The 23,182-nt window shown below is 47.5% G+C and overlaps 1 protein-coding gene across 1 annotated transcript in view; it reads right to left on the minus strand.

Annotated features, from left to right (window-relative positions):
- Nucleotides 1-23,182, minus strand: part of RNF17 (ring finger protein 17) — a 1,983,649-nt gene that overhangs the window by 512,909 nt on the left and 1,447,558 nt on the right. The window contains exon 29 of the mRNA XM_069202301.1: nucleotides 1,354-1,628. Coding sequence (XP_069058402.1) covers nucleotides 1,354-1,628 — 275 coding nt within the window. The remainder of the gene's footprint in view (nucleotides 1-1,353; nucleotides 1,629-23,182) is intronic.

Consider the following 23,182-nt stretch of genomic DNA (forward strand, 5'->3'; position numbering starts at 1 on the left):
GGAGGCCCCAAAGAGGGTGGCCCCCGTCACTGTGCTCATTGGGTGGAGTCTTGTTCACAAACTCTGTCTCTGAGGAGGACCCCACTGGTCCACCTAAGTGAACTACTTATGAGGGGAGTCATTGTTGCACTTCTCTTCTTGTTCTTTTTATGTTTGGAGGACTTGGTCAGAGGCGAGTATTGCGACTTTGATGGAGAACTAGACCTTGAATGCAAATGGCCATTGAGCCCGACATTAGTCAAGTGCCATGCAAAGTATAGGTTTGGGTTCTTTGATGGCCTTGGGGTGCATGAGGCCACATTTATTGCACATCGAATCGTGCTGCAACCCCAAGCATCAATGGAAATTCTTGCAGGAGTTGAGATGGACATTTGCCCATTGTAGTAATACAGGTTTAAAAGCCTGATTTGTTTTCTAGGCTGTGACATTTTCTCGTGCACTGCACTAACAAATTTTGCTTGTAGATCTGTTGGAAAAAAATCTGTTGAGATTGAAAGAGCAGTTCCAGCTCAGCACTGAAGGGCATGGAAAAAAGGGACCCGACGTCAGTGCTCCTGGGTGGGTGGTAAAGGCCTTCAGTGATATCACCATGGTATTATTTCCCATGCCAAGATGGAGCCAGCGCAGCTTGCTACTGGGGAAGAAGAGCAATAGAAAAGCTTCTAGAGCCTATATGGAGTCTGGGATTTACAAAAAGGTGAGGAATCTACAAGTAAAAGTATCCATCAGAAATAAAAATACCAGCCATGGCAGTAAAGTACTGGTCAGGAGTCAGCCCTATAATCAGAATAACACTTAAATTTGAGAATATGATATACTCCATGTCTGCAATTATTTATTTTTTGAGAGGTAATTACTGACCTCAGTATAAAAAACTGTTTCAGAAATTAGCTTTTTTAGTTCATCCGCAATAGGAGAAACTACAAGAGAAGATGAATGGCAAACAACAAAGATGTGACCACCACCAGAGCACCTTCTGTGTTCAATGAAGCAGGAAGCCTAAGGCAATATTCACACATAACCCCAGGTGACGGACCCTGGCAGTAAAACACCTTTTCCTGATCGATACATCTCCCTCACATACTCCCTCTTCCTGCCCTAGAACCTCCCTGATGCATAGGAACTCTTCTGAAATGCAGCCAGGTTTGCATCATATAAAATGCCGTACATAACTACATGCATACAAATCAGACTTTCTTATTTTACAATGCATTCTTAAAAATTTGAAAACAACTGAAATTGCATGCTGAATATAAAACAGATGTCAAATGGGGGATGCATTATATAACATTAATAAAAGTAACCTGAAAAAAATTATCAAACAAAAACTCTGTCTAACCAAATATGTCTTACTTAGTGATGTCTGCACAACGTAGATTGTACCATCCTCTCCAACACAGCTGACTTCGGCTTCAAAAGTTTTAGTGTTTGGAATACATGGAAATTTGTAAGGACAAGTTGTAGCTAGTGCGGTGATCACTGCTTGCTCTACTGTGACACAAAGATTCTCTGGAGAACGAGGGACACATAAACATTTAACTTCTGGCAGGGCGCTGCCTGAGGATGAAGATTCACTTTCCAAGACAACATCTAAATGAGTTTCACACGCTTCTTGAGAAGGTTCCGTTCTACACACAGAAAAAAAACTGACTGTTAAATGTGAACACACAATATTGAATTGTCAATCTAAAAATAATGAAATTCTGCTTAAATTAAATTACTATATGAGAAACATTATTCCTACTTCAAGTTAGCACATCTGAACTGTTAATAAATTCTTAGAGCATGTTTGCCATTGAAAATAGCACGACTGTTAAATAACTGGACCCATTGGACACAAATAAATTCTCTTTCTCAACATTTGTGCCTTTCAAATGAAAGACAGTGCGTAAGAAAGAAGTCATTTTGCGAAATGCCCTGCAATTCACATGCTACTATGGGTACCCCCGAATTCAGACGCGCCACAACCCACTGCTTCTAAACTCCATATCTTGTTCCCATTTCGGAAATACACAGGTTTCCTCCATACCTATTTTTCGCTCTTTATAGTTGTCCAAATTAATTGCTGTATACCCGGTGTAGGAAGATGGCTCTGTATATACTATCTCAAAGTAAGAGATAGTGTGCACAGAGTCCAAGGGTTCCCCTTAGAGGTAAGATAGTGGCACAAGTAGATAATACTAATGCTTATTTTGTGGTAGTGTGGTCGAGCAGTAGGCTTATCAGAGGGTAGTGTTAAGCATTTCTTGTACACACACAGGCAATACATGAGGAACACACACTCAAAGACTTACTCCAGGCCAATAGGTTTTATAGAGGAAAATATATTTTCTTAATTTATTTTAGAACCACAAGATTCAAGATTTGAGGTAAGTACATAAAATACAATGTACTTCACACAGGTAAGTAAGGAACATTGTTTTATAACAGTAGTATACACAGTTTTGGTTAAAATGGCAAATGTCTATTTTAAAAGTGGACACAGTGCAAAAACCAACAGCTCCTGGGGGAGGTAAGTTTGGTTAGTTTTCTCACGTAAATAAATCACTTACACAGTCAGACTCCTGGGCATAGGAAGCCCACAGTTGGGGGTTCAAGGCAACCCCAAAGTTACCACACCAGCAGCTCAGGGCCGGTCAGGTGCAGAGGTCAGAGACGTGCCCAAAACACAAAGGCGCCTATGGAGAACAGGGGTGCTCCGGTTCCAGTCTGCCAACAGGTAAGTACCTGCGTCCTCGGTGAGCAGACCGGGGGAGTTTGTAGAGCACTGGGGGAGACACACACAAGCCCACACAACACACCCTCAGCGGCACAGGGGCGGCCGGGTGCGGTGTGCAAAGCAGCGTCGGTTTTGTATACGTTTCAATGGAGGGACCCAGGGGTCACTGTAGCGGTGCAAGCAGGCACAGGGGGGGTTCTTGGGACAGCCACCACCTGGGCAAGGCAGAGGGTCGCTTGGGGGTGACTCCTGCGTCGAGGATCGCTTCCTTCTGGTCCTGGGGGCTGCGGGTGTAATGTTGGTTCCAGGCGTTGGGTCCCTTGATACAGGCAGTTGCGGTCTGGGGGAGCCTCTGGATTCTCTCTGCAGGCGTCACTGTGGGGGCTCAGGGGGGTCGTCTCTGGTTACTCACGGGCTTGCAGTCGCCGGGGAGTCCTCCCTGAGGTGTTGGTTTTCTGCAGGTTGAGTCGGGGGCGTCGGGTGCAGAGTGCAGAGTCTCACGCTTCCGGCGGGAAACGTGAAGTCCTTGCAAGTTGCTGCTTTGTTGCAAAGAAGTAGCTGGTTTTGAACAGGGCCGCTGTTCACTGGAGTTTCTTGGCCCTGTAGTCCAGGGCAGTCAAATGCTTCAGAGGTCGCTGGTCCCTGTTGGATGCGTGGCTGGAGCAGGTTTTTGAAGTTGGAGACAGGCCGGTAGGGCTGGGGCCAAATCAGTTGTCGCCTTCCTCCTTCTCTGCGGGCTTGTAGGTCGGCAGTCCTTCTTCTTTCTTCAGGTTGCAGGAATCAGATATCCTGGGATCTGGGGAGCCCCTAATCCTATTGGGGGAATCCTCCAAATTCAAGATTGAGGATTTCTCAAGGCAGGGGTCACCTCAGCTCAGGACACCTCAGGGGCTGTCCTGACTGGTGGGTGGTGATTTCTTGTTTTTCTCATTATCTTCTCCTGCCTTGCTGCCAAATGTTGGGGCAGTGGCCAGAATGGCGGGAATCCCCAGTAGCTGAGATGCCCTGGGGCGATGTAACAAAAGGGGTGAGCCTTTGAGGCTCACGGCCAGGTGTTACAGTTTCTGCAGGGGGAGGTGAGAAGCACCTCCACCCAGTACAGGCTTTGTTCCTGGCCACAGAGTGACAAAGGCACTCTCCCCATGTGGCCAGCAACATGTCTGGTGTGTGGCAGGCTGGCAGAAACTGGTCAGCCTACACTGGAAGTCGGGTAGGTATTCAGGGGGCATCTCTAAGATGCCCTCTGAGTGCATGTTACAATAAATTGCACACTGGCATCAGTGTGCATTTATTGTGCTGAGAAGTTTGATACCAAACTTCCCAGTTTTAAGTGTAGCCATTATGATACTGTGGAGTTCGTGTTTGACAAACTCCCAGACCACATACTCTTTATGGCTACCCTGCACTTACAATGTTTAAGGTTTTGCTCAGACACTGTAGGGGCATAGTGCTCATGCACTTATGCCCTCACCTGTGGTATAGTGCACCCTGCCTTAGGGCTGTAAGGCCTGTTAGAGGGGTGACTTACCTATTCCACAAGCATTGTGAGGTTGGCATGGCACTTTGAGGGGAGTGCCATGTCGACTTAGTCATTTTCTCCCCACCAGCACACACAAGCTGTGAGGCAGTGTGCATGTGCTGAGTGAGGGACCCTAGGGTGGCATAAGACATGCTGCAGCCCTTAGGGACTTTACCTGGCATCAGAGCCCTTGGTACCAGCAACACAGGGCCGGTCAGGTGCAGAGGTCAAAGAAAGGCCCAAAACACATAGGCTCCTATGAAGAACAGGGGTGCTCCGGTGCTAGCCTGCTAACAGGTAAGTACCTGCGTCCTCGGGGAGCAGACCAGGGTGGGGAGGGTTGGAGGGGGGGGAGGGAGAGGGGGGGGGATTTTGTAGAGCACTGGGGGAGACACATACAAGCCCACACAACACACCCTCAGTGGCACAGGGGCGCCCGGGTGCAGTAGGCAAAGTAGGCATCAGGTTTGCTATAGAAAGCAATGGAGGGACCCAGGGGTCACTTGGGCGATGCAGGGAGGGCACAGGGGGGCTTCTCGGGCCAGCCACCGACTGGGCTAGGATGACGGCCGCCTGCGGGTCACTCCTGCCCTGGTAGGTGCTTCCTCTCGGTCATGGGGGCTGCGGGTGCTTGGTCCAGGCGTCGGGTTCCTCTATTACCAGGCAGTCGCGGTCAGGGGGAGCCTCTCGATCCTCTATGCAGGCGTCGCTATGGGGGTGCAGGGAGGGCGACTCAGGTTGTCCATGTCGTTGGAGTCGCCTGGGAGTCCTCTCTGCGGTGTTGGTTGTCCTGGACCCGAGCCGGGGGTGTCGGGTGTAGAGTATGAAGACTCACGCTTCTGGCAGAAAGTGAAGTCTCTTTAAAAGTTGCTTTAAAGTTGCAATGTTGTTGCAGTTTCTGAACAGTGCCACTGTGCTCTGGAGTTTCTTGGTCCTTCAGGTGCAAGGCAGTCCTCTGAATCCTCAGAGGTTGCTGTTCCACTGGATGCGTCGCTGTGCAGGTTCTTTGAGTCTGGAGACAGGCCGGTAGGGCTGGGGCCAAGTCAGTTGGCGTCTCCATCGTCTTTGAGGGGATTTCAGGTCAGCAATCGTTCTTCTTTCTTTAGGTTGCAGGAATCTCATTTCCTGGGTTCGGGGTCACTGCTAAATACTCAATTTAGGGGTGTGTTTAGGTCTGGGGGCAGTAGCCAATCGCTACTGTCCTTGAGGGTGGCTACACCCTCTTTGTGCCTCCTCCCAGAGGGGAGGGGGGCACATCCCTATTCCTATTGGGGGAATCCTCCAAACTCAAGATGGAGGATTTCTAAAGGCAGGAGTCACCTCAGCTCAGGGCACCTTAGGGGCTGTCCTGACTGGTGGGTGACTCCTCCTTGTTTTCCTCATTATATCCTCCGGACCTGCCGCCAAAAGTGGGTGCTGTGTCCGGAGGGTTGGGCATCTCCACTAGCTGGTATGCCCTGGAACAACAGGCAGGAGCCTTTGAGGCTCACAACTAGGTGTTACAGTTCCTGCAGGGGGAGGTGAAGAGCACCTCCACCCAGTACAGGCTTTGTTCCTGGCCACAGAGTGAAAAAGGCACTCATCCCATATGGCCAGAAACTTGTCTGGTTGTGGCAGGCTGGCAGAAACTGGTCAGCCTAGCACTAGGATTCGGACTGGTATTCAGGGGGCATCTCTAAGGTGCCCTCTGGGTGTATTTTACAATAAATCCCACACTGGCATCAGTGTGCATTTACTGTGCTGAGAAGTTTGATTCCAAACTTCCAACATTTCTGTGTAGCCATTATGGAACTGTGGAGTTTGTAACTGACAGACTCCCAGACCATATACTCTTTATGGTTACCCTGTACTTACAATGTCTAAGGTTTGGCTTACACACTGTAGGGGCATATTGCTCATGCAACTATGCCGTCACCTGTGGTATAGTGCACCCTGCCTTGGGGCTGTAAGGCCTGCTAGAGGGGTGAGTTACCTATACAGTGAGATGTGGGCATGGCACCCTGAGAGGAGTGCCATGTCGACTTAGTCATTTTCTCCACACCAGCAAACACAAGCTGTGAGGCAGTGTGCATGTGCTGAGTGAGGGGTCCCCAGGGTGGCATAAGACATGCTGCAGCCCTTGGAGACCTTCTCTGGCATCAGGGCCCTTCGTACCAGGGGTACCAGTTACAAGGGACTTATCTGTGTGCCAGGGCTGTGCCAAATGTGGGAACAAAGGTACCGTTTAGGGAAAGAACACTGGTGCTGGGGCCTGGTTAGCAGGGTCCCAGCACACTTTCAATCATAACTGGCATCAACAAAAGGCAAAAAGACAGGGGGTCACCATGCCAAGGGAGGCATTTCCCTACATGGACAAAAAGGTATGGGGGCCTAAGCACGAACTACCCTAAATAGCCCAAAAAAGGGTCAGCACTGGGGGTGAAAAAACCTAGCAGCTAAGGGGTTAAAGAACAAGTTCCTTCACTTTGGCAACACTCTTTCTGGAGAGACTACCTAGCCCCAGATTGCTCATAGACCTCTCATCTTGGACATCTGTGATTAGACTCTAAGCAACTGGAGCGCAAAAGGAGAAAAAGACAAGAAATCTTCAAATCTGCACTAAGACGCTACCACCAGGAGATGCGCAACACCAAGCGCATAGCTTTTGCAGATCGGATCAACACTAACATCAACACAGAAATCTTCACCATCATCAAAAGTTTTCTCAGTGAGAGAGTTAGATGAATATTATTACTAAAACGACACACATTTCCTGGAAAAAAACAATGGTTATTGTTGGTTATAGTAATGTACTTACCTTCGATAATGCTGTTTTTGGTAGAGACTACCTATAGGAACCTGGCTCTCTATATAGAGCACTAAAATGAAGTACATGGTGCTGGGTGTCAAGTGGATCCTCAATTGGTTTTGCAGAGGCAAAAGTAGATAGGACTAATGCTCTATTTTGTGGTAGTGTGGGTGAGCAGTTAGGCTTATCAGAGGGTAGCGCTGAGCATTTGTTGTACTCACAGAGGCAATAAATGAGACACACTCAAAGAATAAATCCGAGATCAATTTAGAAATATAACAATTCTTTTTATATATGTTTCAAACCCAATATCTTGGCAATCAGGTAAGTATACTTGTAAGCATATGCACTTTGCAGTTTCAGAAATCAACACAGTGCACTTTTCAAAGTCCTCTCAATGTTTTTCTATGGAGGAAAACAATGTTAAGAAAACAGAGGATTAACAACGACTTACAAGGTCGAGCTCAGGAAGCAAAGTTAAGTACTGGGCACTCAACAGAACCACACCTGGGGGTGGGTGCAAGGGCGCAGTAAGGCCCAATGTTTCTTTAAGGGAGTTGACCTCGTGAAAAAGAGCCTGCATGCTCTGTCTAGGAAGCCAGTCAGTAACAACAAGCAGGTAGGCCATAGACCTAGGGTGCTCGGGGTTGTATGTGCACCTTTGGTCCTCTTCTACTGTGCACATGGGCCAGAGTTACGGGGGTGTCTTTAGGCACCGGGTTTTCTCGTCCAGGAGCCTTCCCAGTCAGGGGGTCCTGTGTGTTCAGACAGCAAAAGTCATTGGGGAGTCAAATGGGGATGTGGGGGCTTGAGAGAGAATGGAGTCCAGGGTAGTCCCAAGCTCAGAGGAGCTAGGGGACATCGTTGGCACCAGTGACCAACCTCAGACCGGGTCAGGGGCGATGGGTGCAGTGGTCGCTGGAGGTGTCCGCTATTCTCTCACCACAAGGTAGCAGAAGAGGAGAAGCTGATTGCAGAGACTGCAGGCAAATTGGGGATATCCAAGAGGGGTTAAGCTTGAGTGGACTCGGACTCTAGACAGCTGGGGAACTGGGCTGGCACCAGTGGTTGCCTTTATCTCGGGTTGTGGTCGTCGGTCATTTCGGGTGTTGGGTCCTTGCTGTTCCAGGTTCTGCAGAGTTCTTTCTTCAAACTTTGCTGCAGAGCGGTTCCGCTGCTCACAGGAACCTGATTCTTTGTAGAAGGGTAGGGAGTCCTGCTGGGATTCGTGGAGGCTCAGCTGCAGGACGAATGCCTTTTGGGCAGAGTTGGTCGAAGTCAGCAGGCAGGCTGGAGGCGCTGGTACTAAGTCAGCTGCTGCTTCTTTTCCTCTCCTGCAGGGAAAACTATGAATATATCCTTTGCTTCAAAGGTAGTCAGGTTATGAGTTCTGGGGTTCAGGGGTGCCACCTAAATATTCAATTTAGGGCATTACAGTGAGTGCCAGGTGGTAGCCAGTGGGCTGCCCACCTTTAGGGTGACTACACCCTTCTTATGACCACTTCTTCTGGAAATGGGCATAAACCTAAACCTAGTTGCCTGATTCCTTCCAAACAAGATGGAGGAATTTAAAAAGTGTTGTCCACTTCAGCTCGTACACCTTAGGGGTGGGACTGGCATAAAGTAGGCACACCTCCTAATCTGCATAATGTTCCTGCCTGTGCTGCCGCCAAAAGTGGGGCCAGGACACAGGGACTGGACATCTCCACATCTTGAGAGATCTAGGTTGCATTACGAAGGCGGCCAGGCCTTTGAGAGACTTCCTGCCCTGGAATGTCTATCTTGCCTGAGTGAGGTGGTAACACCTCCGCCTTTGTCTCAGGACCTCAAAAGCACTGGCTCTCACCTTGGGGGGCCAGAAATACGTCTGTGGTGGCTGAAGTGGTCAGGACCAGTCAGTCAGCACAGCAGTAGCTGGGTAGGTTTTTAGGGGCACCTCTAAGGTGCCCTCTGTGTGCATTTATTAATAAATCCATCACTGGGATCAGTGAAGGTTTATTATTCTGAGATGTTTGATACCAAACATCCCAGGATTCAGATGTAATCATGTAGCTGGGGAACTCATAATGACCAGTGTCCAGCACATGCACATCCATTTAAAATGGCTTCCCTGTCAGAATCAACAGAGACAAAGCAGAAGCATATCTGCTCATGCACATATGCCCACACATATGCTTTGATACATCCTGCCTTAGGGGTGACTTACACCTGGCACATGCAGTGATGGGGGACCTGGTACACAGGGGAGCGTGAAAGGTTGTGTTTTCACTTTAGCCTGCACCAACACACGCAGTCTGCAAGGGTAGTAATGCATGGGTTTGGTGAGGGGTCCCTCAGGGTGGCACGACTGGTGGTGCAGCCCTCGGGGACCTTCCTTAATACCTGAGGCCCTAGGTACCAGGGGAAGCAATTAATAAGAGTTGTGCCATTTTGGGGAAAGAGATCTGGCACTAGGGACCTGGTTAGCAGGGACTCAGTAAAGTAACACTCAAAGAAACCAGGTAAAACGTGTGAGAGCTAACCATGTAAAAAAAGGTACTTTCCTACATGACCCCCGCGCCCAAAAAAAAAAAAGAGAAAAAAAAGATGGAATTAACGTTCCCCTTGTTCTGCTTAGCTTCATACTAAGAGGGAACGAGGCTAAAGAATGCAAAGAATGCAGCACTCTCAGTATAAGTAATGAATTTATTAAGGCACTTCCCAGGTCTCAGACGAGGGCATACAAAAATATTAACGTGACCATTTAACTTGAATGCAGCAAAACACGGGCAGATACAAAAATAATCACAGTAGTTGAATAATAAGCAGAAAAAGTGCAATACCTCAACAATGACTATGTATGCAGTGAATATATATATATATATATATATATATATATATATATATATATATATATATATATATATATATATAAATATAAATATATAAATATATGTATATGCATGCACACAGCAAAGTTAGATAATTAAGAATTAAAAGTGCATCACCATGGGGATTGAATCCAACATATTCCTTGTCCTTGCCAATGTCAGGCTGCAGAACCATGGACAGCTGAGAAACGAGAAATATTCCTTAATGGGACTAGTTTTTCAACAGTGCGTTCACCCTCAAAAATGAGCTCTTTCTGTCTCAGCGCCAAGTTTCCCCACCTTATATACCTTAAACAAACCCAAGAGGAAGGTTCCGGTATCCTTCACCCTCCCTTTGGGTAAGTTGTGAACTTCAAGCGGTGGTTGTACTTGGTCTGTGTTGAAAACACACAGTAGTATTGCCCAGATCAGATCTCAATGTGCATTTTCAAGATAGAGCAGAACCCTTCTCTGCTATAAACATTATCATCCTGGTACACTCTTATCACCATCGCATGCCAAACAATATGTTCCCTTCTCTGGTGAGAAGAGCGAAAACACATTCAATGTAGAAAACAAGTTGTGCATGCAAAAATACCTGCGTCATCGATGTGACGGCATTTGAAGCTAAGGACAAACTGGAGTCACTGGTCAAAATGAAATTGGTGGTTAAATACAGATAGCACTGCACTCCGCCCTTTGACCAGGGACTCTCATAACATACTTGTAAGGAAATGCCTCCTTGGCATGGTTACCCCCTGACATTTTGCCTTTGCTGATGCTAAGTTATGATTTGAAAGTGTGCTGGGACCCTGCTAACCAGGCCCCAGCACCAGTGTTCTTTCCCTAAACTGTACCTTTGTCTCCACAATTGGCACAACCCTGGCACCTAGGTAAGTCCCTTGTAACTGGTACCCCTGGTACCAAGGGCCCTGATGCCAGGGAAGGTCTCTAAGGGCTGCAGCATGTCTTATGCCACCCTAGGGACCCCTCACTCAGCACATACACACTGCTTGCCAGCTTGTGTGTGCTGGTGGGGAGAAAATGACTAAGTCGACATGGTAATCCCCTCAGGGTGCAATGTTAACCTCACACTGCCTGTGGCATAGGTAAGTCACCCCTCTAGCAGGCCATACAGCCCTAAGGCAGGGTGCACTGTACCACAGGTGAGGGCATATGTGCATGAGCACTATGCCCCTACGGTGTCTAAGCAAAACCTTAGACATTGTAAGTGCAGGGTAGCCATTAGGGTATATGGTCTGGGAGTCTGTCAAACACAAACTCCACAGCACCATAATGGCTACACTGAAAACTGGGAAGTATGGTATAACACTTCTCAGCACAATAAATGCACACTGATGCCAGTGTGCACTTTATTGTAAAATACACCCAGAGGGCATCTTAGCTATGCCCCCTGAAAACATACCCGACTACCAGTGTGGGCTGACTAGTTTTTGCCAGCCTGCCAACACCAGACATGTTGCTGGCCACAAGGGGAGAGTGCCTTTGTCACTCTGTGGCCAGGAACAAAGCCTGTACTGGGTGGAGGTGCTTCTCACCTCCTCCTGCAGGAACTGTAACACCTGGCGGTGAGCCTCAAAGGCTCACCCCCTTTGTTACAGCGCCACAGGGCATCCCAGCTAGTGGAGATGCCCACCCCTCCGGTCACTGCCCCCACTTTTGGCTGGAGGAGATAATGAGAAAAACAAGGAGGAGTCACCGAAAAGTCAAGACAGCCGCTAAGGTGTCCTGAGCTGAGGTGACTCTTACTTTTAGAATTCCTCCATCTTGTAGAAGGAGGATTCCCCCAATAGGATTAGTGATGTGCCCCCCTCCCCACAGGGAGGAGGCACAAAGAGGGTGTAGCCACCCTCAAGGACAGTAGCCATTGGCTACTGCCCTCCCAGACCTAAACACACCCCTAAATTGAGTATTTAGGGGCTCCCAGAACCGAGGAAGATAGATTCCTGCAACCTGAAGACGAAGAAGGACTGCTGACCTGAAGCCCTGCAGTGAAGACGGAGATGACAACTGAATTGGCCCCAGCCCCACCGGCCTGTCTCCCTACTTCGAAGAAAACTGAACAGCGACGCATCCAACAGGGTCCAGGACCAAGAAGCTCTTGAGAACAGTGGCCCTGTTCAAAAAACTGCAACTCTTTGCAACAAAGAAGCAACTTTTAAAGACCACACGTTTCCCGCCGGAAGTGTGAGACTTTCCACTCTGCACCCGACGCCCCCGGCTCGACCTGCGGAAAACCAACACTACAGGGAGGACTCCCCGGCGACTGCGAGCCCGTGAGTAGCCAGAGTTGACCCCCCCTGAACCCCCACAGCAATGCCTGCAGAGGAAATCCAGAGGCTCCCCCTGACCGTGACTGCCTGCTACAATGGAACCCGAGGCCTGGAACCAGCACTGCACCCGCTGCCCCCAGGACCTGAAGGAACCGAACTCCAGTGCAGGAGTGACCCCCAGGCGACCCTCTGCCTAGCCCAGGTGGTGGCTACCCCGAGGAGCCCCCCCCTGTGCCTGCCTGCATTGTTGAAGAGACCCCCGCGTCTCCCCATTGATTCCTATTAGAAACCCAATGCCTGTTTGCATTCTGCACCCGGCCGCCCCTGTGCCGCTGAGGGTGTACTTTCTGTGCCTGCTTGTGTTCCCCCTCCCCCGGGTGCCCTACAAAACCTCCCGGTCTGCTCTCCGAAGATGCGGGTACTTACCTGCTGGCAGACTGGAACCAGGGCACCCCTATTTCCATTGAAGCCTATGTGTTTTGGGCAACACTTTGACCTCTGCACCTGACTGGCCCCGAGCTGCTGGTGTGGTAACTTTGGGGTTGCCTTGAACCCCCAACAGTGAGCTACCTTGGACCAAACTTTGAACCCTGTAGGTGGTTTACTTACCTGTGAACTTAACAATTACTTACCTCCCCAGGAACTGTTGATTTTTGCAGTGTCCACTTTTAAAATAGCTTATTGCCATTTTTGTCAAAACTGTACATGCTATTGTGATTATTCAAAGTTCCTAGAATACCTGAGTGAAATACCTTTCATTGAAAGTATTGTTTGTAAATCTTGAACCTGTGGTTCTTAAAAAAAACTAAGAAAATACATTTTTCTATACAAAAACCTATTGACCTGGAATTTGTCTTTGAGTGTGTGTTCCTCATTTATTGCCTGTGTGTGTACAACAAATGCTTAACACTACCCTCTGATAAGCCTACTGCTCGACCACACTACCACAACATAGAGCATTAGAATTATCTCTTTTTGCCACTATCTTATCTCTAAGGGGAACCCTTGGACTCTGTGCACACTATTTCTTACTTTGAAATAGTATATACAGAGCCAGCTTCCTACAATACTAAATTGTCTAAAAGGCTCTAAAATTAACCCTATTTAGTTTCAACATTGTAGGTTAGGTTTGCATTATACACAGCAACAGAGCATTATATTACAAATCACTACGAGTATTTCACTTGAAATATTGTGTAATTGCCAAAATCAGGTAGCCAGTTAAATAACTAGTCCCACCACACTTTGTCAACATTCTGTCTTACTCCTGTCACCAATTCATGTAAAGCATCAATATGAGACTGGATTTAGAGTGGTCTGACAGATTAAAATAGCATATTTCCTCAAACTCTGAGCAGCCATGCTCATGCTTCAAGAGCAAGTAATCAATGGCTATTTTGCAATGCAACTTTTCCAGTGCCTTGTATATCAAGGAGTAGTTCAGTTAATGCGATGGATGTGTGACTGATGTTCTTAACCATCAAACATGCTAACTTGTTAATAACTCAAGTATTATAAACAGCTAATCCTGGAACTCCTACTATAGAAATGCTTAAATTCACATATTCTGATGTTGATAATTACTGAATTTCAGAGTCACAGTCTTCACTTAATTGAACTGTTTCCCTTGGCTACCGAGTATGCACCGAGTGAAATGGAAACATCATGAATCCTAGCCACGTAAAAGCACAAGGTCCACCAGTTATATTGTCAGGAATATATGTATAAGTGGAATTTCCACAAGAGAACCACCACCCCACTGGTACTTTCACATGCTTGATGTGGCTAGCAGCAGTCACAATATGTTAGCAAGACATGCTATTGCCCATATCCTTACGGGTTTTATCATTTCTATGCTGACCCAGTACTCGTTGTTCCCACAGGATCTCTTGAGGAGGCCGCGTTGTTGTCTCCAGGCGTACTTGAGCACACTTTCCGATTTTGTGAGTATCACAAGTTAAGTTGTAGGCGACATCACCGGTAGTAATACTGTAACTAATCATACAGGTTAGGCTATCCCATTTCTCATCCATTACCTCTTGGCAAAACCCACAGTATTCATATAAGGGGAAGTGTGACAACACGTCACTTTCTTGAACTGCTCCATCTTTGATGGTGGCATTAAAGATTTTAAGCAAAACGCTGGCAGGAGTTGGTATGGCAACCAAACATGTTGACATGACATCAACAGTACTTTTCATATTAAAGATGATGAAGTCTGATCTGTTGAGCACAAGCTTGTGCCAGATGGGTCCAAACGTTTTCGGTCAGATGCAGTACAGGTGTCGATCCCTCCCGACCCCACACACACATACCTGAAGGGAAACCACGTTGAACAGATAGCACAAAGACACATCGTAGTATGATCTGTAAAAGAGATAATTCTTGCAAATAACAATTATCAGCTGGTACATGTTCCCACTTGTCCTTTTCGGGTTTCATGATTATTAGGATGTTGTCCCTTCCCTTTGCTATAACTTCTACTTGTTCAGGAGGACTATTTGGGGATTCTACCCACACTTTAACACCAGGGTTTTGTCAGTTGAGCCAAAACCTCCCTCCCAAGCACCGCAAAAAGGGCTGGGGCAGTCCCCCTTTTCACTATTCCTCCCTACAATGCAATTATTAAAAGTTGAGCAATTCGACCTCCAGGTTGTATTATCACGTCAGTGTCTCCATTATTCAAAAGAATAGTTTTTAATTCTCCTAAGTAGTCTGCATCGATCACTCCCTCAAAACCCAACCAAGATCTGGGAGCAATCAATCTGAAAAGCTCTAGGGGAAATCTGTATTCCAACACCTGTTTCAAGAAGTGCCATGTCTCTTGGTTTCAACCAGTACATGTTTAAGGCATGTAGATCAAGACCTGCAGATTCTGGTGTGACTTGGTAAGGAGCTAAGGCTCCTGGTTTTATTTCCCAATACACAGTGGTGTTAGTCGCTACATGGGGTTGTATCTGTAACGCTGGGTTCAACATTCACATTAAAGGGGTCTCTGCATTTGTCAGTGGTCTGTTATTCAAAATTTGGGGGGCTTTATTCAAATGCTCTATCCAGTTTCTCAAAGTTCCCTCTGATACTTTTCCAAATTGGGCTTTCAGTAAGCCACTCATTCAATCAGTCCTGTAGCTTGTCGATAATATGGAACATGATAAATCCACTCAATATTGTGTTGTGAACAATAGTCTTGCATCTATTTTCCTTTGAAATGTGACCCATTGTCACTCTAGGCTTGAAATGGGACTTCTTAATACAACATTAACAAGTCCAGAGTTTTGATGGTGTTAAACTGAGTGGCACGTTTGAATGGGACAGCAATCAGGTAACCAGAATAAGTGTCCACTACTGTTCTGGCTTACTGACACCCACATTTAGTCGGCAGTGGCTCAAAGTAATCAATCTGCCATATCTGTCCCGGCAACTTCCCTCCCCGCAAATGGCCTTTGACAGTTTGTGGTACAGATCTCTGTTGTGTGTGTTGACAAACAGGACACTGCATGATCACGTTTTTATCAAATCTAGGGGAATGGGCATCCCTCTAATATCTGCCCACCTTTTAGTGGCCTTCTCTCCCAGATGTCAACATTTTTGGTGCACCTACTTAGCCATCCCCACGAGGCAGAATCCTGTGTCACCAATTCTGCCTCTGAGATTTTCACTTTTGGTGCTCTAACTCTTGCCACAATTCTTTGCCCCACATCTCCAGTTATGTGCATGCCATGTGGGAAGCCAGGTGGCTAAACCATTGGCAGTAGACCAAGAATCAGTAAAGTATAAATGTGATCGGTCCCAGGCAATTCTTGTTTCGGTGCCTGATATACACCATAGGATTTTGCATACTGACTACTCTTCCCTTCTCCTGTAGTGGATAGCGACTGGGTTATACAACACTATCTTCCAATTCTTTTGGCCCCCACATACGTGGCTTAACCATCAGTAAACCATACATGCTTCTTATCCTCAGGTGACAAGGATTCAAATGGTTCATCCCACGCCACTGGTGACTCTTATTTATGATACCTCCTACACCCTCTCATCATCCTACACAGCGGCCTAGGCCTCCTGTTCACGCAGGGCTGCTGTCCCTGCTGGGCCCTATCCTACATGTACCACTTCCACCAGATTATACTGGCCTCTTCTGCATGTTCTATTCGGTCTGTTTTAGGTGAACTCATCACCCACTGCATTATTGGAATCTCAGGTCTCAGAATTTGCTCAGTATCAATTAGAGCCCAGTAACATGCAAGTAGCTGTTTCTCAAAGGGAGTATATTGCTCTCCAGCATCTGGTAGCTTTTTGGTCCAGAAACCCAGGGGCACCCTCTTTCTTCCCTATTTTTGCCACATGCTCCAATTTACATATTACCCCTGAACAGTTATATGTAACTCAATGTCTCCTTCCTGTACTGGCCATAAGTATAAAGTCTGTTGAATCACCTCCTTTGCCAAGATAAACACACACTGCTCTCCCCATTCAAACTCATGTTTCTTTCTTGTCACTTTGTTCAAAGGAGGAAAACTCTGACTCAAATGAGGGAAAACCCCAAAACTCCAATGAATCACTGAGTTTCCTGCTTAGTACGGGGAGTGGCATATTCTAATATCGTTTGTTTTGCCTGCGGCAACACCTCTCTATATCCCTGATTCCACTAAATTCCTAGAAACTTCACACTTTAATTCAGATAAGACACAAGGAGCCTCTTAATCATCCACCATTTGCTCTGTACGGGTTCCAAAACCCCTGTCCACAGGAGTCTGCACCTGTTCTTGTGTCTCTCCCTTAACATCACATTATCACAATAATGAGACAATTGCACCCCTGGAATGACAGGTACTTCATCCCGGTGTTCTGCCATGGGCTGGTGACAGATGGTGGGGCTATGTACATACCTTTGGGGGAGTCTTAGCATTCAGAATTGTCTGCTGCTCCATGAGAAAACAAATTGCTCCCGACTCTCAGGGGCGAATTGGAGGAAACTGCCAATGTTGGCATGGTACCCCCCCACTTTGTGCCTCGTGTTGATGCCAACTTTGAAAGTGCGCTGGGATCCTGCTAACCAGGCCCCAGCACCAGTGTTGTCTCCCAAAATGTGTTCCTTTGTTTTCACAATTGGCACACAGTTAAGTCCCTTGTAAACGGTACCCATGGTACCAAGGGCCCTGTGGACAGGGAAGGTCCCCAAGGGCTGCAGCATGTGTTATGCCACCCCAGGGGACTCCTCACCAAGCACATGTACACTGTCTTGCAGCTTGTGGGGAGAAAAAGGCAAAGTCAACTTTGCACCCCACTCAGGGTGCCATGCCCACAAACCACTGCCCGTGGCATAAGTAGGTCACCCCTATAACAGGTCTTACAACACTAAGGCAGGGTGCAGAACTCCACAGCTCCATAATGGCTCCACTGAATACTGGGAAGTTAGATATCAAACTTCTCAGCACAATAAACCCCAACTGATGCCAGTATGGGATTTATTGAAAAATGCACACAGTGGGCATCTTAAAGATGCCCCCTTTATGTTAGCCAAACTGCCAGTGTAGGACTGACCGGTCTGTGCCAGCCTGCAACTTTCAGATAAGTTTCTGACGACATGGAGTGAAAGCCTTTGTACTCTCTGTGGTCAGAAACAAAGCCTGTACTGAGGGGAGGTGCTTCACACACCCCCCTACAGAAACTAACACCTGGTGGAGAGCCTCAAAGGCTCAAGCCCCGGATTACAGTGCTCCAGGGCACTCCAACTAATGGAGTTCCCCCTATCCCCACCCCCCCCCAAGACAAAGCCCCACTTTTGGCAGTAAGTCTGGTGGCAAAATTAGGCAAAACAGGGAGGAGTGACCACCCCAGCCAGGAGCACCCCTAAGGTAACCACAGCTGAGGTGACCCCCCTCTCTGCAGAATGCTCCATCTTGCTTTGGAGGACAGGGACCAATAGGATTAGATTTGTGCCCCCCTCCCCAAAGGCAGTGGGCACAAGGAGGGTGTAGCCACCCTTAGGGACAGTGGCCATTGGCTACTGCCCTCTGACCTCTAAAAAACGCCCCTAAATCTAGGATTTAAGGGCCTCTGAACCCAGCTCACCAGATTCCTAGTGACATGACAAGAAGGACTGGGGCTGTGGTTTGGCCACGAGTCAAAAGGGGCGCCTAGGGCAGAAGCTCCGCGGGACGGTGGGCCGGGGGCGGCAGTGATGTGCAGACACCAGGTACTCCGCTTCAAGCACCAGAGAGACGTTGGAAGTCGCTGCCGCTGGGGGTGCTGTCTGCCAGCACGAAGCGGATTGAGGGATGAAAGCGGCTCCGGGTGCCCTGGGGAGGAACGCCGCAGTTCAAGACTTGCCGGAGAAGCATCGGCTTAGCTCGCAGCTCCGCTCGTCGCCTCCGTGTGCCCGCAACCAGTTCAGCGTTACCCTGTTTTACCTCCCCCTCTCCTTGGATAGTGCTGTACACGGGACGAGGGATCTACGAGCCATTGGCCCGGCGCCCACCATCACGGAACACGGGAGTACTGGGGATGGTGGTGATCTAGCCCCTCCCCACCACGCACCGCCTCCGGCCCCCCTCTAATGCTGCCTAATGGGGGTGTAATGCCGGTGCACGAAGGATGCAGTAATCTCACGGCAACGGATCGGCGCTGCCAAAGAGAGACCTTGACCAGCGGCTGCGAGGAGCGGCTTGTGGCCCTGAGGCAGCAGGAATTGCTGACAGGGACGAGACCACTGTAGAGCAGAGCCCCTCGGGACTGTGAGGCGGATCTGCGGGCGGAATGGACTGATCGCTCCTTCCCGCACCGTGCAGGTGGAGTGAGGAGAACTAACTGGAGCTATCAGGGGGGAAGCATCCGCGACACTGAACAATTGCGTTACTGTATGTAGGAAGGTAGCCTTTTTCTAGCCTTGTTACTCCCACTTTTGGCCTGTTTGTGAGTACATGTCAGGGTGTTTTTACTGGCTCACTGGGATCCTGCTAGCCAGGGCCCCAGTGCTCATGGTGGAAACCCTATGTTGTCAGTGTGTTTGATATGTCTCACTGGGATCCTACTAGCCAAGGCCCCAGTGCTCATAAGTTTGTGGCCTGTATGTGTTCCCTGTGTGGTGCCTATCGCGGAGGCTCTGCTAACCAGAACCTCAGTGTTTATGCTCTCTCTGCTTTTAAAATTGTCACTGCAGGCTAGTGACTTATTTTACCAATTCTGATTGGCACACTGGAACACCCTTATAATTCCCTAGTATATGGTACCTAGGTACCCAGGGTATTGGGGTTCCAGGAGATCCCTATGGGCTGCAGCAGTTCTTTTGCCACCCATAGGGAACTCAGATAATTCTTACACAGGACAGCCACTGCAGCCTGAGTGAAATAACGTCCACGTTATTTCACAATCATTTTACACTGCACTTAGTTATAAGTTACCTATATGTCTAACCCTTACTTAGTGAATGTTAGGTGCAAAGTTACTAGCCGAGGTGCTCCCACACTGTTCAGGGCAATTTCCCCGGACTTTGTGAGTGCGGGGACACCATTACACATGTGAACTACATATAGGTCAATACTTATGTAGCTTCACAATGGTAACTCCGAACATGGCCATGTAACATGTCCAAGATCATGGAATTGTCCCCCCAATACCATTCTGGGAAACCCACAGGAAAGACCCTAAATAGCCCTTAGAGGAGGATTGGCTACCTAACCAGGTAAGAGCCTATCAGGAGGGGTCTCTGACGTCACCTGCTGGCACTGGCCAGAGGTCACCATTGTGCCCTCATACCTTTGCATTCATGATGGCAGAGGTCTGGGACACACTGGAGGAGCTCTTGGCACTACCCGTGGGGTGGTGATGGACAGGGGGGTGGTCACTCCCCTTTCCTTTGTCCAGTTTTGCGCCAGAGCAGGGGCTGGGAGGATCCCTGAACCGGTGTAGACTGGTTTATGCAAGGAGGGCGCCATCTGGCCTCTGGAAATGCTTTGAAGGGCACAGGAGAGGCTACTCCTCTCAGGCCCTTCACACCTATTTCCGAAGGGAGAGGGTGTAACACCTCTCTCAGAGGAAATCCTTTGTTCTTTCTTCCTGGGGCTGGGCTGCCCAAGCCGCAGGGTGGCAGAAACCTGTCTGTGGGTTGGCAGCAGCGGTAGCTGCAGAGAAAACCCCAGAGAGCTAGTTTGGCAGTACCCGGGGTCCATGCTGGAGCCCGGGGATGCATGGGATTGTCCCCCCAATACCAGAATGGTATTGGGGTGACAGTTCCATGATCCTAGACATGTTACATGGCCATGTTCGGAGTTACCATTGTGACGCTACATATAGGTATTGACCTGTATGTAGTGCACACGTGTAATGGTGTCCCCACACTCACAAAGTTCGGGGAAATTGCCCTGAATGCCTCCAGTACATCTTTCAATGCCTGCCCTGTCTGATAAATTCGGAGAGTCGTTTTTGCCTGCTTGTAAGCTGGAGGAGCAAGGCAGACAATTTTATTTTGCACTGACACAGAGTGGTCCGTCTAACAGACGGTGAGCATCACCCAGGAAAAGAGCAGTTTTCATTCCCTCCTCCTTAATTCTCTGCATTGTATCTCTTAAGGTATACCAGGGCTTGTCATTTTGTGGCCAGTCTGATTCTGTAGGATACTTATGGTTACACCCCACAACTGCTAGCTGCAGTAGGGTGATCTGTTGGTTACCCTGATAACCCCTAAACTGCTCCTGTATTATGGGGTCAGTGCTAAGAGTACAAAACTTAGGAGCGTCTACTAAATCTAACATTACTCCAGAAGCTCCTGTGTCAAATAGTCGCACCATCCATGTAAGTAATGTTGGCCCAGATCTCTGCTTGAATCTATGATATCATTGACTTCCTGTTTTGTATAATCTTCTAGGGAGTGCATCTCAACCCCCCTCAGGTTTTGTGGGGTGCCCAGTATTTTCATCTAAATATAGGCTGTGTACAAACCACTTTCTGTTCGACTGGCTGAAGTTGGCCCCCACCTTTTTTAACTGACTCATCACTGGAAATGGAAAAATGTGTGGAATCCCAGATATTAGTGTCACAGATTTCTGGATCCCACTTTAACCCTGCTTTAGCAATAGCTAAATGAACTTTCTTTTGATTGACTCTACCCCTACGTTTACAATATCGGTATTGGGCAACATGAACAGCTGCCCTTTTGGTGACAGTTTGAGAAGTATCCGCTTTATCTTGCAAACACTTATTCTGACAAGACAGCATGGTTAAGTTATGTTTAGCTTCAACTAGCTGCCTCTCTAATAGTTGGTTTTCTTGTTCTAACTGTACATACCTTTCATGCATTTTAAGCAGATAACAGGATCCAACCCAGTCTGCCTAAAATAGATAAATCACATCCCTGTTCTACTGGCAGTTTCTGTAAACAGAGTAAAACTGTTTTTGGTTCAGCATGGATAAGACATCCATCCCAGTTTTCACATAATCCTGCCCAACAAGACCATTCATTCACAAGAACAAGGTGCTTTTTCCCACACTGGAATGTCATTTGGAACCTGGGAAACCACCCATGACTTTTTGCTAAACATTCTTCACTTTTAATTCTTTCACTTCGTATCCTGCAAACGACTAAGACAAATTGTTCTGCTTAGCTTCAAACTAGGCTAAAGAATGCAAAGAATCCAGCACTCTTTGTCTGAGTAATGAATTTATTAAGGCACTTCCCAGGTCTCAAACGAGGGCATACAAAAATATTAACGTGGGCATTTAACTTGAATGCAGCAAAACAAGCGCAGATACTAAAATAATCACAGCAGTTGAATAAGCAGAAAAATTGCAATACATCAACAATGAATCTGTGTGCAGTGAATATGGAAAATGTCACTTACCCAGTGTACATCTGTTCGTGGCATGTTCTGCTGCAGATTCACATTCTATGCATATTCTGCCGTCTAATGTTGGGCTCGGAGTGGTACAAGTTGTTTTTCTTCGAAGAAGTATTTTAGAGTCACGGGATCGAGCGGTGACTCCTTTTTGGCTCCATTGCGCATGGGCATCGACTCCATGTTAGATTGTTTTCCTGCAGAGGTTAAGGTAAGAGTGATAGAGTATAAAGAAAAGAGATGTCCATGCAAATGGAATATCAACATTCACTTGTACATATATATATATGTACAAGTGAATGTTGAACTTAAACGGCTACAGGCTTCCAAGGAGGTGTGAGGGTGCATGTGAATCTGCAGCGGAACATGCCACGAACAGATGTACACTGGCTAAGTGACATTTTCCGTTCGATGGCATGTGTAGCTGCAGCTACACATGCTATGCTTAGACTACAAAGCAGTTTTACCTCCCATAAGCGGTGGTCAGCCTGTAGGAGTTGAAGTTGTTTGAAACAGTGCTCTTAGTACAGCCTGTCCTGCTGTGGCCTGTTGTGTTGCTAACACATTTACACAGTAATGCTTGGTAAATGTATGCGGTGTTGACCTAGTGGCTGCTTTACAGATTTCGGCCATTGGTATGTTTCCTAGGAAAGCCATTGTAGCTCCTTTTTTGCAGGTGGAGTGTGCCTTAGGTGTAACTAATAGCTGCCTTTTAGCTTCTAGGTAACACGTTTGGATGCATTTTACTATCCATCTAGCTAGCCCTTGGTTTGAGAGAAGTTTACCAGTATGTGGTTTTTGGAATGCCACAAATAATTGGTTGGTTTTCCTAAATGATTTAGTTCTATCTATGTAATACATTAGTGCTCTTTTAATATCTAATGTATGCAGGGCTCTTTCTGCTACAGAGCCTGGCTGCGGGAAGGAAACTGGTAGTTCCACTGTTTGATTGATATGAAACGGGGATATAACCTTTGGGAGAAATGTTGGGTTTGTTCGAAGTACAACTTTATGTTTGTGTACTTGTATGACTAGTTCTTCAATAATGAAAGCTTGTATTTCACTAACTCTTCTTAATGAAGTGATTGCAACTAGGAAGGCAACTTTCCATGTTAGGTATTGAATTTGACATGAATGCATAGGTTCAAATGGTGGACCCATGAGTCGTGTGAGTACTATA

The sequence above is a fragment of the Pleurodeles waltl genome, chromosome 8, assembly GCF_031143425.1.
Source record: "Pleurodeles waltl isolate 20211129_DDA chromosome 8, aPleWal1.hap1.20221129, whole genome shotgun sequence".
Taxonomy (NCBI): Eukaryota; Metazoa; Chordata; class Amphibia; order Caudata; family Salamandridae; genus Pleurodeles; species Pleurodeles waltl.